This window comes from Carassius carassius, chromosome 20 (assembly GCF_963082965.1).
Source record: "Carassius carassius chromosome 20, fCarCar2.1, whole genome shotgun sequence".
In the NCBI taxonomy this organism is placed as follows: domain Eukaryota; kingdom Metazoa; phylum Chordata; class Actinopteri; order Cypriniformes; family Cyprinidae; genus Carassius; species Carassius carassius.
This window is the reverse complement of record NC_081774.1, coordinates 20701990-20720776: the sequence shown is the minus strand read 5'-3', so window position 1 is coordinate 20720776 and position 18787 is coordinate 20701990. Positions and strand designations below refer to the sequence as shown.

The 18787-nt window shown below is 36.9% G+C and overlaps 2 protein-coding genes across 2 annotated transcripts in view; both read left to right on the top strand.

The window, feature by feature from the left end:
- Positions 1–5817: 5817 nt before the first annotated feature.
- Positions 5818–12953, top strand: amer3 (APC membrane recruitment protein 3; the record flags this gene model as incomplete). Its single annotated transcript, XM_059502679.1, has 2 exons — positions 5818–8303; positions 12567–12953. A coding segment is annotated over one exon (2481 nt), but the record flags the coding sequence as incomplete, so codon positions are not given.
- A 3874-nt stretch (positions 12954–16827) lies between these two features.
- Positions 16828–18787, top strand: part of LOC132097017 (uncharacterized) — a 43701-nt gene continuing 41741 nt past the window's right edge. The window contains exon 1 of the mRNA XM_059502678.1: positions 16828–17415. Within this exon, the coding sequence (XP_059358661.1) occupies positions 17236–17415 (180 nt within the window). The 5' untranslated portion in view covers positions 16828–17235. The remainder of the gene's footprint in view (positions 17416–18787) is intronic.

The following is an 18787-nucleotide window of genomic DNA, read 5'->3' as shown; positions in this document are numbered from 1 at the left end:
GACCGCTTCTGAGAAATAGTTGAACCCATGTGTATAAATTCTCACGTAATGAAGCAGTCAGGGAGTTCTGGACTGGGGCAGTGAGTGCAGTAGCTATTGACAAGCACTCTGTTTGAGGCATTGTTATACCTGAACCAAGGTTGGTTGTTTTTGTTTTTTAATTTTTTTAATTTTGAAGTTGGATTTTTCCATATGGAACTTTTGCTATTTTTTCCACCTGTGAGCACTCTGCACTTTATTGGCTTTGGAGAATGAAATAAAAAGAAAAGCTGGCATTCAACGTCCTCCATTTATTGTTTGAAGAATTCTAGCTGGTACCCTTAGTGGATGGTGGAAAGCCTCTAGTTCTCTTCTTAAGGATATAAAGTGTATGTCGTAATGGAGTAATAATGTGTTGCATAATTTATCATAAATAAGTGGTTTATTTTGTAATAATCATCAGCTTACAGTTTTTATGGCCTACTGCCATTCAAATCTTTGGGGCAGTAAGTGTCAGGACTCGGGTGTGATCTGTCCTTTTTTTCCCCCTTTTTTACTACTGGTTTATTTTTTTTTGTTTCTACTAATTTTTCTACATTTTTATTCGTTTTCGTTTTTATTCGGTTCAATTTTTCCCTCTCTTTGATTTTAATCTATTTTCTCTGGTTTTTCTTCCCTTCGCTCTAGCGACGGCTGATCCTGCTCTGCAATCAGGGCTGTGGCTCGTCTGACGTACCTGTTCCCTCTATCTCATTACCCACCCTATTTATTCTGCTTGATTTTCTCTACTCTTTGTCAGTGTGTTCTGTGATGTATGGCGTTTTGGCTTCGGCTCCGTCCTGTTCCTCCTGTCTGGTCTGTGCGCTCTATTACTTGTCTGCCCAGTTGGTGTAACGTGTGCTTTGCCCTCAGAGCCTTTTGGACTGTTCTTCTGGTTCTCGACCCGGCCTGTTTTTGACCCTGTTGCTGCTCGCCGTTCTCAGCCCTGTCTGCACCTCGCTTGACCCCCATGTCTGCTCAACTACTCCCCTGCCTGCCGTCTCATACTCGACACAACACGCCGTGCTGTTGGAAGTCAAGACTGTGTTTTTTCCCGTATTGCTTTTTTCCCTGGACATTAGGCCTTTGCCTCCCCTCTGATAATAAAGTACTATTTTTTTCAGCCTCATCTGCTCTTGGGTCCTTACCTGTCCTGACAGTAAGTTTTTGTTTTTGTTTTTTTTGATAGGATGCATTAAAATGCTAATTAAGGGGGGGGGGGTTACATTCATCAAGGAATCATAGACAAATGTAACAAAATCTAATAAAATTAGGCAGCACTATTAATGATAAAAATAATAATGATTTATTGAGCAGCAAATCAGCATATTAGAATGATTTCTTAAGGTTCATGTGACACAGAAATAAAATACATTTTAAAGCATATTCAAATAGAAAACATTTATTTTAAATTATTATAGTGTTTCGCAACATTTCTGATTTAATACTTTAATATTGATATATAAATATTACATTAATACAATTTTATTTGAATGGTAATGCATTGTATATAGGCATGAAATATCGATTAACCAGTCAGAATGACTTTAACATAAGAATTTAACATGCTGTTATAATATTTAGTTGTTGTTTTTTTGTCAGACTGTTTTCACTTCCCATTTTTTTTATTGTGAAATTAGTGTCTGTTTTTGGACAGGGATCTATGTCAGGTACAGAGCTGTGAAAGCTGATTTTGCCCAGAACAGCCTCTTTTCAGGAGAAGCTGAAGCTGCACAAAGATGTGCTGTGTGCCAGACACCCACCAGTTTTTCATGAGTGGTTCCTACAGACATTTCCTGATCCCACCTCTCGGTATACTGTATATTACAGGCTCTGGAGTTTTATTCATATTCGTAGTATCTTTGCACAGAAATATGCTAAATATGTCTTGGTATTAGCTATTAAAGTGAGTTTTGAGTAATTCATTAGAAAAGCACTTATTCGAATCTCTTCGCACATGGCACAAATGTGGCATTTCACAAGTACAACAGCAGGTCTGCTTACTGTCGTTCTACTGCGGTCATGTCTATGGTGGGCTATAGTCTTGGCCTTGGTGAGCGCCATGGAGAGAACATTTTGGTTTGACTACACTACAGTTCAAAAGATTGGGGTTGAAAATATTTTCTGAAATGACTCTTTTATTCTCACCAAGGCTACATTTGTTTGATAAAAAATACAAGACTAACTGTAATATGGTGAAATGTTATATTTTAAAATGTAACTTATTCTCCTGATGACAGTTTTCAGCAGCCATTACTCCAGTCTTCAGTGTCACATGATCCATTAGAATTCATTCTGATATGCTAATTTGGTGCTCAAGGAACATTTATTATTATCAGTGTTAAAAAATGTTTAATATTTGTTATGGAAACCATGATGCATGTTTTTTTTTTCATTTCTGAAAGAAAAATTGATAAATGGAAGGTTAAAAATAACAGCCTTTATATGAAATACAAACCTTATAACCTTCTTTACTTTCACTTTTGATCAAATTTAATGTTAATGATATAAGTGAAGAGTTCAGATGCAAAAGCCTTTAAGTGCTGTATGAAATTTTCTTCTAAAATTTGCATTTTTCTCAGGCTCCTATGTTCACTTATTTCACTTAATAAAAATGCATGCACACTAGTAAAAATGCATGAATACTGAAAAATCTCTCAAACTAAATTGTGTTTGATTTGTGTAATGAGTTCTACATTTCATACAGTATTTATATAATAATTCAAATTTCATTATGTCTTTTTATTCCTTTTCACCAGTGTTTTAAAACATTCCTGCATGATCCTTTGGTAGAGTGGTCATAAACCTGTCAAGGGTTCCTCTAAGACACAAGTCAATGAATCTGGAGAGATCCTCAATAAATGCAGAAGGTACTTAGTAACTTCAGCTGAATGAAGATACTTACCTGATGTCCATCATATATGCGTTTATATTCAGCTAAACAGGCTTGATTATGAATAAACATAAGGTATTATGGTTAGAAATTATAATACACTTGCTTTGAGGACGTTAAGTGCCTCGTCTTTACATGCAATTTGAGCTGATTTTGCAATTTGATTTTGTTCCACTCCAGGCTAAGACTCATGTTCTGGACATAAGCATATATAACCAGAGTGGCTGGAGTGGAATCAGTGGGTTGTTGTGATACACCGGTTTTCTTTCATTTTTGGGGGGAAAAATTTGTTAATGTTCCTTGCTTTATATTTCTCAACCAGAAATGTTATGAAAGCCCTTCAGTGATATTTCAGTGTCCACAGAGCGTGAGAACGCTCATTGTATTCAGGCGTATGATCAGTGAGTGATGATGCTGCGTTGTGAGTGTAATTCTGTCTTCTGATTGGCTATCCTAATTATCTTCACACGCGCGCTGACAGCCAGAGAGAGCATCCCATCTTGTCACGCGCCTGTGAACCACCAGCTCCCACCAAACGCCTTCTGTCACAATCTGCTTCAGGTATGTATCGAAATGAACACTGAAATGACGTGCCATTCGAATTCGTTTATTTATTGTATTTCAGTGTACTTGATTTTAGGCAAAAACGTGTGTATCAAGGCGTTGCTCAAATGAAATCGAACGACGAACTGCAAGCAAGTAGGGCAGAGTACGTTACAAACAGAGGACTTATTCCTAAATATAAAATCAGTGGAATTTCGTTTTTGTCAGGCATTTACGATTGGCTCATTACTGTTAGTATGACCCGTTGTTTATAGGAAATTATAGAGCCACGCAATGTTCAATCTTGTCATAATATAGGTGTGTATATAATATAATGTGACCTATTTTATAAGGTACACAGACTATTGTGGTATCAAATTTGAGTTAACGTTACAGTTAAATGATATCAGAATTAACTAAGTGCAAAATAACATCCTTTTTTTTTCTTACTACAAATCAAGCTGTCATCTGCTTTAAAATATAGGCTACTGTAGCAATACGTAGTATAAATACTACTAGATGTAATACAAATTCCCTGATTACGTCAAATAATAGCATATATCAAAATAATATTGTCGCTGTACTGTTTAATTTTACTGAATCGTTTTCACATATGTATGGCAATTAATGTTTTAGCTGTCAGGAACAAAAACAAACAAACAAACACATAGCCGTTGTGGGACCTGCATGGCAATTATGTGAATGAGTTTAAAATCCTTTTAACATTATTTTAAAGCTGATAAGAGCAGTCTTCATCAATGTTTTTTTTCCCCTGAAATAATGTTAATTATTTGTTTTGAAGATTCATTTGTTATAAATTTCTGTTGCATATAGAAATTTATCTCTGAACACATAGTCAATTTGAAGTGTAGATTCAAAAGCATCAAAAGCTAAAAATATTAGACATAAAAATGATTTTTTTTTAAAGTTTCTTTTAAATGTTCATGATCTTGTTCAAATTTGAGTGATAAATGACGAGATAGCAAACACGTTTATAATTTAAGTACAATATAATATTAAAGGGGTCATAAGACGTTGCTAAAAAGAACATTATTTTGTGTATTTGTTGTAATGCAATGTGTTTATGTGGTTTAAGTTAAAAAAAACACATTAACTTCCTCATACTGTACATTATTGTTTCACTTCTGTGCCCCGCATTTCTGAAACATTTTTACAAAGCTCATCATTCTGAAAAAACGCGGTGTGCACTGATTTGCCAGCTATTCAGTGAGTTGTGATTGGCTGAATGCCTCAAGAGTGTGACGGAAATGTTACGCCCCTTAACACTGTGATGCCGTGTCCTGGTGCGATGAGACAAAACCAGTAAAACCCATTACGAACTAGGCATTTGTTGCATCCAGTGTGGACATAATTACTGATTATAATGACACGTTGTGTTGCATATCGCACTGCATAAATATTAAACCATGTCTGCATTTGTAATCGGAGAAAGGACAAACAACAAGCTCTAACAGTCACTCTACACTGCTCTAAACTCGCATTTGAATCATCAGTAGCAAATACTTTACATATTTACATACGTACATACGTACTTAGAATGTGTCAGAAGTGCCAAAATGTCCTTGCAAAGTTGGAATTGTGCCACTGTATAGAAACAGACACAGACATTGTAGTCTACTCTCACAGGAAACAGTCCTTGTCCTCTGCAAAATGCGCTGCACACATCTGAATATTTGGGTTGGACTGTTCTGAAACAAGTGTTGTAAATGCAACTTGACAACTGATTTCTAGTTGTGTCCTGTTTTGGAAGGTCAAAAAAGTAGCTTCGCTTTCACAATGAAACACAGCATCACCACAACAGCGAAAATAAAAGTTCTGCTTTCTTTCTTTGCATGAACATTTGGGCGTCATTATGCAAATATTCCCACATTGTGACGTAGACATGTGGGGGCGTGTTAGAATGAGCTGTTATAGGTAGGAGTAACTTTTACAAAAATAGCCCTTTGGATTTAAGACTTTAAGACTTCTTTTAAACTTTACAGATCTTTTTCATGCACCAAGAGCTTGTAACACTCCAGAAAGAAAGGACAAATTTAAATCGCATCATATGACCCCTTTAAAAAATATTTGAAAAATGGCCCTAGTTACAGTAAAATAAAAAACACAAATAATTCTTATATATTTACTATATCCTGTATTTGTCTCATGTCTAGTTACAGTATGTATATGAAAACATGGAGCTGTCAAAGAGCGAAGATTCTTCAGATGAACGGAAGAGGTCAAGTAAGGCACATGGCCGATGTAAAGGGGCTGAAGAGCACAAATCTCAAATCACCACGAATAATGGATTTGTGAATACACACAGTACTGATGAAAGCCCATCCTCACTGCCTGTGCCAGACACTCTCTCAGAAGGTCACAGATGGCTCCGTAGCTCTTTTAGAAGAAGCAGAACCCATGACTGTGTGAGAGGAACGGGACAGCAGCAAGCTGAGAGCCCTGGATACAAAGATGGGACTAACTGGCGCCATCACCATAAACTGGTGACTAGTGTCAGCTTTTCAGGGTTTGAGGCTCCTCTAAGGTTGATTTGTGAGAATCGGGAAGCATCTGGCAGCAGTCGTGAAATAATTGATTACCGTAACCTAACACCTCAAGTGCCCTTTGTGCCCTGCATAGCCAAATCCATTCCTAAAAAGAGGATCTCCCTGAGGAAACCTAGGAAGGCCATTAAGGACTTGTTTGTTCACAAAAGACACAAACACGAGAAAGCTATGTCACCAAGTACACCATGTCGTGTTGTAGGTGAAAATGTTCCATCATTGAAACAGACGAGGAAGGCGGTGAGGCACAAAGAACGTACCACTGCAGGAAGCAGATTTAATGACGAACTCAGTGAGACTCCATCTGATTCTTCCAGTGAATGCTGTCCTAATGTCTGTGAAGATGCTGCTTCATTAAAAAGCTTTGGATCTCAGGCTGGTTGTGGTGAGATATTTGCTGATGATCTTGTATCACCTGAGGGGGTTCTTAGCCCAGAGCGTGAACCTCCAAAGCAAAGCCCTACTACTGCAGGTTTCCAGGGAGGTAAGGAATGTCTGGCCTCTCCAGCTCACGCTGAGGTCCTGGACATGTTTGGGTTGTGGGAAACCCTAAACAGAACTTTGCTATTAGGGCAAAGTTCAAAAGTACCAGGACATGCAACAAAATCCACAACACCTATCACAAAATCTCCTTCCACAACCAAGTCTGAAGATGTAACGGCAAATACGACACAACCTGTAGAGTCCGAAATCAGGGAATTGAATACTGATGTGATAACACCCAAAAGTGACAACCAAGGGAACACCAGTGATGAGGGCTACTGTGATTATGTTTCTCCTGGTTTTGAGGACCAAAGCAGAAGTACCCTCACTCCAGTGCATTCCAGTAAGTTCCCTAGGGACACATACAGTGGAGATGCTCTTTATGAGCTATTCTGTGACCCCAGCGAGGCAGAGATGGATGATGAGCTCGATCTAACAGACAGCATTGTTGGCCAGTGCAGTGATCTTCCATTGTCCATGTACAGCTTCCATGTTGGAGCAGAGGAGAATCTTGCCCCGCCTTTGGCTCAGGACTTTGTTGGTCAAGAGCTTCTGCAAAGTAAATGGATGGGGAAGGATTGCTTACTAAAGCTTTGTGACACTGAGATATCTATGGCTATGGGTATAGTTAACTGGCTAAAGCATAGGACAGACAAAAACAACCCCACAGAATTGAGATCTTCAAAAATGAACAGTGAAGATACAAGAGATGTATGTCTGAGATGCGAAACCCAGTCAGCAAGGGTTAGAAAACCAACAAAAGGAGCAAGAACTGTTAACGGTAGAGGAGAAACTGTTCATTTCAAAGAGTCAATTCAAAAAAGTGTTGGTGTTCTGCCCTCAAAATATGATGCAAATACAGTGATGTCAACCTTGCCCTCTCCAGAGAGCCAGCCTAGGACCCCAATGAGTGGTGTGTGTTTCAGGATATTCAATATTGACTCTCCTACGACTGCGGGTGGAGATTTGCAGTCCCCAGTGGTAAGCTCCCCTGGCTCTGGGACAAGGTCTTTGTTTGTGTTGGCCATAAACAAGGATTCTCTTTGTGAATCTTGCAAAAATTCCCTGAAAAATGGAGCTAAAGAAATGCACCTGTGCCGTTCTTGTATGTCCCTCATTGAGCATATCAAGACTTCAGACCTTTGGGCTCATGCCAGTCTTCCCAGATCCACTCCAACTCCACAGCCATTAACCAGAGACCTACTCTCTCCAGCCAGCACTTGCGGGATAAAAAGTGACATCAGTATAGCTTCCCTTGTTGAGCAGTGTGCTGGTCAACTGTCTTTTATGAAAATCAATTTAACTCAAGCTCACTCAAGCTGTGAGATAAGAGATGCACTTGTGCTTGAGCAAGGGGCAAAAAGGAACAAAGAACAGTCTGAAAAATACTTAAAGTCAAAGCACAAGAAAAAGCCAATGACAACTACTGAGAGAGGCTTACAGGCTAGACATCGCTTGAGGAGGTCCAGCTTTTCTGAAGATGTGAAACCTTACCTTTTAGAGACTGAGGAACTTGTCACTACCAATGCTTCCAATGATTTGGTGTTGGAAACTCATGGTCCATTTGATGTTGAATCTGGTGATGCAGACGTATCTCAAGCTACCAGGCCTACATCTCTTCCTCTCATGTCCTCTGCCTTTTCAGAGGACCACCGTGATAAGGTGGAAGAGGGAAACCCATCCAAAAAGAAGCATAGATTACGGCATCACAGGAAGTCTGCTGTGAATAGTGAGGGATCATGCAGTGTCTTTCCAGGGGATAGGAAAGTAGAACGCAGATGCCGAATGAAGAAGTGAAACAGGTGCTGGATTTATCTAATTAAGACTTAGCACATATTTGCACAATTATGTTTTTTCAGTGCTGTCTCATCCATCCACTCATCCATCCAAATTCGGTTAGAATTATTTAAAATGTTTATGCTAAAATTCAAATTTTTTCATTAAAACATTTGACATTAAATATAATATAATAATGGCAATCTGCTGTCTAAAATATATTTAGACACTTGCCTCACTGCAGGACTATCCAGTTCATTATTATAATGTTTTTTTTTTTTTTTGTAAATTTTCTAAGCTCTAGATTTCAAGTGTTGACACTTATGGTTAAGGACAATCTGTCTTGTCCTGCATAAAGTATTGCACACACACACACACACACACACACACACACACACACACACACACACACACACACACACACACACACACACACACACACACACACACACACACACACACACACACACACATATATATATACCTGCATATGTAAGTTTACATTATGTATTTGCTTGATTTGTAGCTTTCCAAATCACTCCAGTTTTATTGCAAAATAAATAAATAAATAATGCTAAAAAAGTTTCATTATTAATGACTGTAGGGGTGCTTGACAAGCACCTGTGCTAGTGAGGCCTCAGAGGAAACATGTCACTTAGTTCCTCCTCCTGCTGTCAAATTCTCACATGCCTTGCAGGTATACTCACTTTCTCCTTTAGTTCAATAACAAACAATGGCAAGAAGTGAACAAATTGGCATTCTGTACTGTAACAGGCTGTCTGTTGCAGGAGGAGATCATTATGCAATAATAACAAAAAAACAATGGGAAAATTGGAACGGTTCAACAGCATAATACTTAATATTTTCTAATGTCTTCTTTAAAGCATTTTCAAAGCAGTTAATTTCTACACTTCCGGTAATTATAGCGCAGAAGCACATTTTGCAGATCAGGGCCTTTTAAAACCTCTTCTTTAATTACATCATAAGGGAGTCAGTGGCCACTGTTTTGTGCTTGTGTCAGGGGAAGTGTTTGTGTCTCAAAAGGCTTTCTGGGAATGATTTTGCTGTAGCTGTGTCAGCAGAGGTGCTTCGAAGACTCTGATCTATAGGTTGTTTGGTGTGTGAGTCACTAAGCTTTGATGGACTGAATGTGTAATTAGGATTTTAGGAGGAGGGAGGGTTTTAGTCGTTTGGTCTATTATTAGTAATCTCATGCAAACTATTCCACAAAAAAGATCTGAAATGGCTACACATTGTCTGCTGAAATACATTAATATGGATACATTGAAATCTACAATAAGCATTGTCTCTCTGAATTTGTTACTTTATAAATCACTTACTTGGCAGCTTTAGAATTATAGTTCTCCAGGCGAGAGTGTTTGGAGTAAATTAATGAGCACTAAGGATAGCAGAGCTGCATTTGATAGGGCTTCAAGGTCAGATATCCTCACTACATATCTGTCTTGTTCTATATTTCAGCTGATATCTTGAAACCATAGCAACAGCACTTACTGTAGATGGGAAAGCTCTCAGTATATTGGCAGTGTACCAGCATGAGTGTGGAAATGAAGTTAGTGTCGTAGGCTTCTGATTTAGGATTTGATGGTGCAGGTAATTCTTTCATGTAATTGTTTTATATTCTTTAGGTATATGGAGTTGTGTTTTATTTTGCTTAGATCTTTTTTAGTGATTAGGACTTTTTGTCTTAAAAGAACACATCTGACCTGGGGTCATTAATTATTTAAAATGGTAACGGTGGAACTGAAAGCAAATGGAATCTGAGGAGAATAGCTTGTTAATAATTTAACAAGGCTGTCTGGCCCTGTTGACAAAGAATTTGATTCAAAGTTAAAATGTCTAAACTTTTGATGGACATTTTACAGCCTTTTTGCAAATCTGCTTACGCCATTTCTGCTGCTAAAAGGGGCCCCAAAATGTGGGTACCACAAGAGCAGTGATTGCAGGTTGCTACATACTTATTTACTCTTAAGAAGCATTTATGTATGATTATCATGTGAACCCTGTGGTTCTCAACCTTTTTGACTTGAAGTCCCCTCCATTGTCCAACACGATATTGTCATACGATAATTATGACAATGCTGCTTGTTTTCAACCTGAGAGTGTTGATATATTAAATTAAGATAAAAAAAAATTCTGTATGTATCTTAAATAATATTTATTGAGAGAAAAAAAGTGTATATATATTTAATTTGACTACATTATATATTTTTAAGTCATCCTTTGGTCCCCTTTGAAGTGAACCAGTAGTCTAGGTGCAATGTTACTGTAGATAATGTGGAATTTTGGGAAATGGTAAAGAACCAAATCAGCCTAATGCTATTCTAAAGCCTTTTAACTATTACTTCGCCTGTGTACCAAAAAATGCTGAGCATAGATACTGAACTCATTTTGAGTTCCCTTTCACTCTAATCAGTCTGTGCCTGTTCTTAACAGAGCTGCTTTAGAAGATAAATTAGCAAATAAAACCAGGACAACATCCAAAGAGTGTGAGAAAGGACTTTCTCTCTATTTTTTTAGAGTTTGTATTTCTGATTGCAAAATCAGTGTACAATAAAAATGTGAAGCTTGTTTTCCTTAGCAAGAAATGTATTTGAATGTGGCCTGAGGTATATTGCTCGGCTTCTTTTGGATGGTTATATCATGGTCACAGGGTTCGACATGAGCAGTGAATGGTCTATTGACATGCTTTTATTTCCTGCTCAGCTCTCAGTGGATCTTCACACAACAGACAGCTGTTTGCTGCACATCTGGAAAATATGAAAGCGTGAATTCAGTCTAAGCCACCAGTGATTTGCCAGTATGGTGGGGGGCACAGTTCAGCCAAATATGTTTTATTATGTAGTGATAGATGCTGACATGTTTGTTTTTAATTAAATGTAGAGGTTTACAGATAAAAGTTTTTTTTTACACTGTAAAAGCGTAGTTTGGCCACTATGTGGCAGTATAGACATATCACAACCCTTTGCATGAGTTCTGAAAACACTGTGTGAGATTGAACAGAATGTATAAACCACCTGCATTTCTTCACCAGAATCAAACTAAGCCTGTCTGTATTTCCTCATACATTATTTTTCATCAGAGCAGGACATTTTCTATGCATGCTTGTCTCATCTGATGCTGCTCTCCAGCAGTTCGGCTTGCAGCCAGAGGGGAAGGGGTTCATGTTGGCTTTGACTGGTCTATAATCCATCAGTGTGCTCCTGGGAGTGTTCTTAGCAACCCCGGAGCCACTACAGAGCAGATGTATAGAGCTGGCAGACTGCTGCCTATTGAGAGAGGTGATGCTGAACAGGACTCTGTTCTGTTTTCTGGCTTAGGGAATAAGCCTCATGCTGTTAGTTTGGTTTCATGACTCTACGGACGATTTAGTCCAGTGACGTGGGACACAATGGGGGACTGTCAATATTGAGGGATGGAATTAGCTATTTGTGCAGGACACTAAGATAGAAAGGGAAACGACTGCACTGCTGGAACGCTAAAGCCTTGTTGAGCTGGTTGATGCTTAAAGGAAACAAACATTTGCCTCAAAGTAGAGTAATTTATCTGGTGCAGCTGCTTCAAATAACTGGCAATGACAGGAGTGAAATTTACTCACTTCCGATACTAAAAGACTTTGTGAACAATTATAGGATCACAGTATGCGTGAATGTCACAAGATCTGTCTAAACATCATAGTTTGCATTAACAAATTTTTTTTAGGACCATTATTATTATTGTTATTATTATTGTGACATTTAAGCACATTAAGCAACAATTCTTGTTGTTGACAGTCCAACCAATAAATAATTAAAAATAAATAAATAAATTGAATTCTCATTATTATAATAATTAAAAAAACTATACATAATTTACATTTAAAATTCAGTTCTAAGTGAAAAGTAAATTCTAAGTAAACAGGTACATCTTAATATTTGTTGTTTAATTTATGTTCATTAATATATATATATATATATATATATATATATATATATATATATATATATATATATATATATATATATTATTTTTTTTTTTTTTTTTTGACAGGAAGATTTTTATACCAGATTAATGGTATATCATTAGATTTAATATCAGATTAACGAGAATGCAATTTTTTTTAGAAATAATGTAAAAATACACATCTTTATCTATAAATGTATATTCTTATTTCTATTTTAAGTCTTATTCATGTGGGGGGGTTTTTTTTTGGGGGGGGGGGGGGGGATATGACATATTTCTTGGTGAGATTCAATTTTAGAGCACATTGAAACATTGAATCTTTTTCACAGTTTGTTTTTACAGATTCTGAATTTGTGGATCCTGACTGTCCCAAACTCATTTATTTCATCCAGTACCTCAGTCCTCCGGTCAGCTGACCTCTCGACCAGCTGTCAAAGTCTCTACCTTTCGTCTGCAAGAAATCTGACATGTTTGCTCATTTTACTGTCAACTCAGCATGCTACGCTGTCAGCCTGGAGCAACAACAGGTCTGTTGATCTGTTTGTTTGAAAAGTGTCATTTTTCTGAAACCTGTCATATCAGTGTTTTTTCTCTCCAAAGTGTTTCTGCAATCACTGCTATTTTTTATTGCAAGTTTATTGCTGGCGTTTTCAAGCCAAGGATCAGTGACAGTACATACTATTGCAATAACTACAGTAACACTTTATTAATGTCCAATGGACACATTTTAAACTGTTGTCCTAAAAATGTTATGGAATTTGACATTGTGGTAAGTTATACTTTAGCTTGTTTTTGTGTATCGAAACAATCTGACAAGCTTTTTGAAAAGCTCTATTCTGGAGTTTGGAAGACAAACAGCCAGTTTCTTGAAAGGATTGGGACAGCTGGAGATATAGCAATGGAATCAACTTTGCATTTTCATTTGTCCAATTAAAGTTCAAAACAGAGACGGTTAATTGTGTATCAGTGAATAAATGAGGTAAAGTAGCCCTTTGAAAGAACGCCTCTGATCTGGCTGATGTGACCAGAATTGATGAGAGCCCCCCAAAAAGGGTCCATTCATACATATAGTAGGCCTCTTCACAAAGCAGGCAGGTGGCACTTTTATTTGTCGTCTTTGTCCACTTTGAAATGTCAATTTGCCAATTCTGTCCCTTTTTCACTTGCTAAATACTTCAACTCAACCTAGACTGCAATAGTCCAGCTAGGGTTGTTATTGAACAGAATTCCCATAAATAAAACCCATGGTATGACTATTAATCTATACATGTCTTCACATCTATCTTTGAGCTCACAGTTACCTGCTTAAAAATAGAAGTCTGTACAACTATATTTTGGTGGTCAGTTAACACTGAACTTAACTTTGAGTCATTTATATATACGGTCTTAATGGTTATGTATGTATATATGAATTAGGGGTGGGATATATACCGGTTGACACTACTAACCTGTAGAAATGTGTCAATCTGTAGAGATATTGGACTATCATTTCTATTGCAGTGACGTGCTCATGTGATGTTGCTGTACTACATGGTCATTAAAACTTATCGTTTGCACGCATTGCAGTTTAAAAACAAGTGATAATAAGCACTCTCAGAAATGGGCACATGAAGATAATGCTCATAAAGTAAGTATTAAATGGAGTTATTTTTGCTATTTTATAGGCCTGGAACAGTTAAATACACACACTTGTATGTATCAAAATGCCGTCTTTGCAAGTATCCTCATTAACATAAACTGTAATTTAGTTCTTAAGTGAAAAGCAAACAGCTGAGAAAGAAAGCACATGTGTAACAGTATATTGGATCCGGGCAGCTCTTAAAGTGACAGCAGTCTAATATTCCCGCTGTCTGTCATTCATGTTAATCAAACAACAGGAGAGAAAATCTCTCTCTGATTTTGATTACATCACTTTTGTAACTTTAATAAGAAGAAATATATATTTAATTTACAATAGTGAAGAATATGCAGTGTTTTATTTATTTGATTATACAATGTAGCATTTTTATTCGATTGTTCTTCTGTAGTTTTTTTTTGTCCTTAATTTCTTATTTAATCACTGAGGTTGTTTTTTATTTTTATTTTTTTTTAATGTAGGTTAGTATTAGTTTTTTATATTGAAGTATAAATGAGATTTCTATGGTATATAAAAAAATTAGCTAAAGACCTCATTTAAAGCAAAAATAATTATAGTGTGATATATTGTTACCGTGCAATAAAATTACTCATACCGTGATATAAGATTTTGTTCATATCACCCACCCCTAATATGAATAAACCAAAATTTGAAAAGATAAAGTCAGGTACCAAAGAATTTGTACCTTTAGAAGTGGCCTATATACTGTATGCACGCAATCCTTGCTCTAAACAAATGTAAGCCAAAGGGTCATTTCGAAGAAGCCCTTTCTGCTATAACCTGAGCAGCTATTAGTAAAGTATTATATTTCAGGGCCTCAACCTGTTTTCCATTAGATCAGCATCAGCCATAACAACATCTGGTACAGAGTTGGTGTCAGTAATGAATGCAATGATAATCCTCAATAAAAGCACTCTAGTTTGACATTGACAGTTAAAAATGTAAGCACTGAGCAGAAGCTTTTCAGATAGCTTACTTTTTCCTCATATTATTTGATATAATTAGGGAAGTTGTTTTATCTGTGCTGTATTCAATGTACAAATGTAATTATATTACTTCTCAGGACAAGCTGTGTCAAAATCCAAGAATTCGATAACAGATAATAGCATGAAAGGCTTGAACCACTGACAATATCCTAATAATATGAATGACTATATTGCAAAACGAATGTGTTGCATGAATCTGTAGACAATATAAACTATGTAAAGTGTTGATTTTGTTGGAATGGAATAGTAATTAGGTTATTTTGTCACCTCTTAGTGCCATTATATTCTTTTCAAGACAGGGCAGCTGACAATTATCGTAGTTCTGTGCAATATATATATTGATGTACTTGCCTTTGTCACTGAGTATTAATAAAAACGTATTTATGAATCCATGTGCATTTAAATTACAGCTTTTTTTATTTGTGGTGTACTCATGGTTGATTTCACACTCAGGTCACTCTGAGCTGAGGTGTCAGCAATGTACGTATTGACTGTAGCTCAGACGTTGCTTAATCGACAGAACAATAGCAAAGCAAACAACAGAGTGACTGAATAGAGCCCTGTATCAGGCCTGGCGCCGCCTGTGCTTTAAGACAAAATCACGTCAACAAGTCTGTGATTGAATGTGGGTGTAAAAAATGACTCTCTCCTCACAGAGCAATTGATTTAAGGCTTTTTCTCTAAATGGATTACACAATAATGTCAATATAATACAATAAAGAGCTTAATGTTTTATGGCCAGGGGTTTCTACCAGGGGTCTGTGAAGATACATCAGGGGTCAGTATGACATGCAAGATAAAGGAATAGTTCACCCCCCAAAATTGAAAATTTAGTTTGTTTCTTCATATGGACAGATTTGGAGAGATTTGGCATTACATTACCAATGAATCCTCTGCAGTGAATGGGTGCCATCAGAAATAAAGTTCAAACAGCTGTTGAAAACATCACAATAATCCTTAAATAATCCACATGACTCCAGTCCATCAATAAAAATCTTATGAAGAGAAGAAAGATGCATGTTTGTAGCAAGCAAAACCATCATTAAGATGTTTTTACCTTCAAACAGTTTAATATGCTTTCTCCATTGGAAAAGTAATTTCATCTGAATCAGGAGATATATATGCACGGATCAAGTGATTTGGATTGAAAACAATCCAAAACAGTAAATATTTTGGTGTATTTTGATGTTAGAGGACAAAATGGGGTGGACATTTTCACTACAGGAAGCATTATTATGGACTGGTCTGGCATTTTGGGCAGTTCTACAGTTAAAACTCCTTAATGATAAATTTAATTATGAACACACAACTTGGTGCTTGAAATGCATTAACTGATCAGCTAGTTGTGTAGATTATTTGTGGATTATTGTGATTTTTGTATCAGCTGTTTGGAGTCAAATTCTGAAGGCATCCATTCACTGCAGAGGTTCTATTAGTAAGTAATGCAAAGCTAAAATTCTCCAAATCTATTTAGATGAAGAAACAATCTTATCTACATCATGTTGTACAACCTGAGGCCGGGTGAGTAAATTTCAGAGAATTTTCATATTCATGTGAACTATTCCTTTAACACAATGATTTTGATCTTATTAAACAATTTAATAATAATATTTATTGTTTTATAATCTGTTTTATATTGCTGGTCCCTGTCTGGATGAGGGTCCTTGGGTGTGTAAATCTGATACTGCATTTCTTGACCGTAATAAATGATCTAATATTAAAAGTAAATGCTTAAAATATGCAACTGACCTCATATAATTCACATCTGTGTCTACACTTAAGTTGTTTACAGTGCAAATGAACGTACATAGATAATTTCACTGATCTTAATGTGAGCGTTGTAGTTTGTCGCGTCGCGTTGCTCGCGTAAACAAACTTTTTGATTGGTACACTGGGCGTTGACGTCAGAATTCCAGCCACTACTCCGATAGCTCGACATGTACACAAATTCGCGACTTGGTTGGCGCGTTCAGGTTTGTCGCGTCGCGTCGCTCATATACTGTAGACGGAGGATGTGTTGGATGTGAAACTCTTACTCCTCTTCCCCCGACTGTCACCGACAAACAACGTGGGACGGAGGAATTTGTTATACCACACCACAAAGGCTTTTGCACTGCTTTTTATACACCGCCGCGTCACAAGTCAATCTCGCGTTTCGCGGAGCTGGAAAATATGCGTAAACTATTGACAGCGGTAAAATAAACGTTGCACTATCACCAGCGGTTGAGTACTCACAAATGTCATGCACTGTTCAAGAGCCTTTGCCTTTTGTGACATTCAGCGGACTTTATAACAACCAACATGAAGCAGACAGGTACAGTTAAAACGCTTGGCCTGTCCTAAAGGACTGATAAACTTGTTAAAATATTTGTAAACATGGAAGAGGCAGGCGATGGGAACGGTACTGGGACGCAGGGCTGTGAACCGGAGCGTTCTGGAGACGGAGGACTGGATGAGGTGCAGATGCACCTCGCCTGTTTACCGGAGAGATACATGAGAGCGAAGTTCTCCCTCTCCGCGTACATATTTTGTTGGACAGTAGTAAAGTTGTGTCAGGTAAGGCATATTACATTTGAAAGTACAACATGGAACGATGACCCACAAAATATAAATATTTTACTCGGAATATGTGTCATGTTTTCCAAAACAAATATCTGAACACTCTTAAAAAAAAAAAAGGAAAAACTTGTAAAGGAAAACAGCATAGATAGAATGTTAAGTCTTGTTTCCCGAAAAAAAATGTAAAATAAAAAATGAAATGACTTTATATATAAGATATGTTTTTTATTTTATTTAATTTTTTTACCGTTAGCATGTTTGTTTGTATATTTATCTATTCATCCATTCATGTAGAATGTTTATTTAAATTATATTAATTTAATTAATTAATTATTTTTAAAAGTACACATGTTAAAAGTAGAAATCATATAATATGTGGTCATAAAGAGTGTAGATATAATTATTATATAAGACATGGGTTTTCAGTCTTATCTAAGCATTTTAATTAAAACTATTTTAATTGAACTTATGATATACTGAGGCCCCCCTGGAAGTTTGCAGAGACCCCCTAGTGAGACTGGGCCCCCTGGTTGAGAACGACTGATTTAGAATATAGTCTTGTTCATAACAGATGGGGAAGGTTTGCTTCACTGTAGAGTCCCTCCCAGTCAGAAAGTTAAAAGTGCTTTGAGTGGAGTCAGACCCTCCACCTGCTCTAACCCAGGGGGTCTGTTAAGCTCATCAGTATTTAACTACCCAACCCTTTCCCTAAATCTCACCCTTTGTATACCCCAGTCATATTATGGTATGATGCAGTTGAAAGGTTTATCTCCCAAAAATTGTAAGGGGCAAATGTAATCATACTGATTACTGTCCTTGATTAAATCATAACTGGTTTGATCTCCTTCAGCCTGATTATAGGACAAAACAAGCAACTTCCAATTAAGTAACACTCACTTTTCAGTTCGATAAGACCCATTTCTTACATTATCTCAGTATTTGCCTGTTAAAATGCAGCCAAATCCTTGAACCTGTTCCAAAAGTGCTGTGTTTTTCTCAGGGCACTGAAACAATTGCGCAATCCCTCTACCAGCCTTTGAAAGGCTACCAATTTGCAGTTTATGACATGTAAGGGGTTTATCTGGGTTTTAGCATCTTTTATTCTAAGCAAGGTGTAGCTAGAACCTCTGCATGCCCAAACATCAGCAACAAAGTCATTTCTTGGACTATTTAGGGAATAAAAGACTGGAGTGTGTATTATTAGTTATTTTTTGGTAGGCACTATCATTTCAAAGACCTTCAGCGATCCTATTCATATGTGGCTTCAAAATGTATTAATGGTTTAGAATGGATCAAATCTGACAACTTAATCTGGTTTAGTAAAAGATGATATAAATAGTGTACCTTGTAATGAAACCAAACCGGCTGT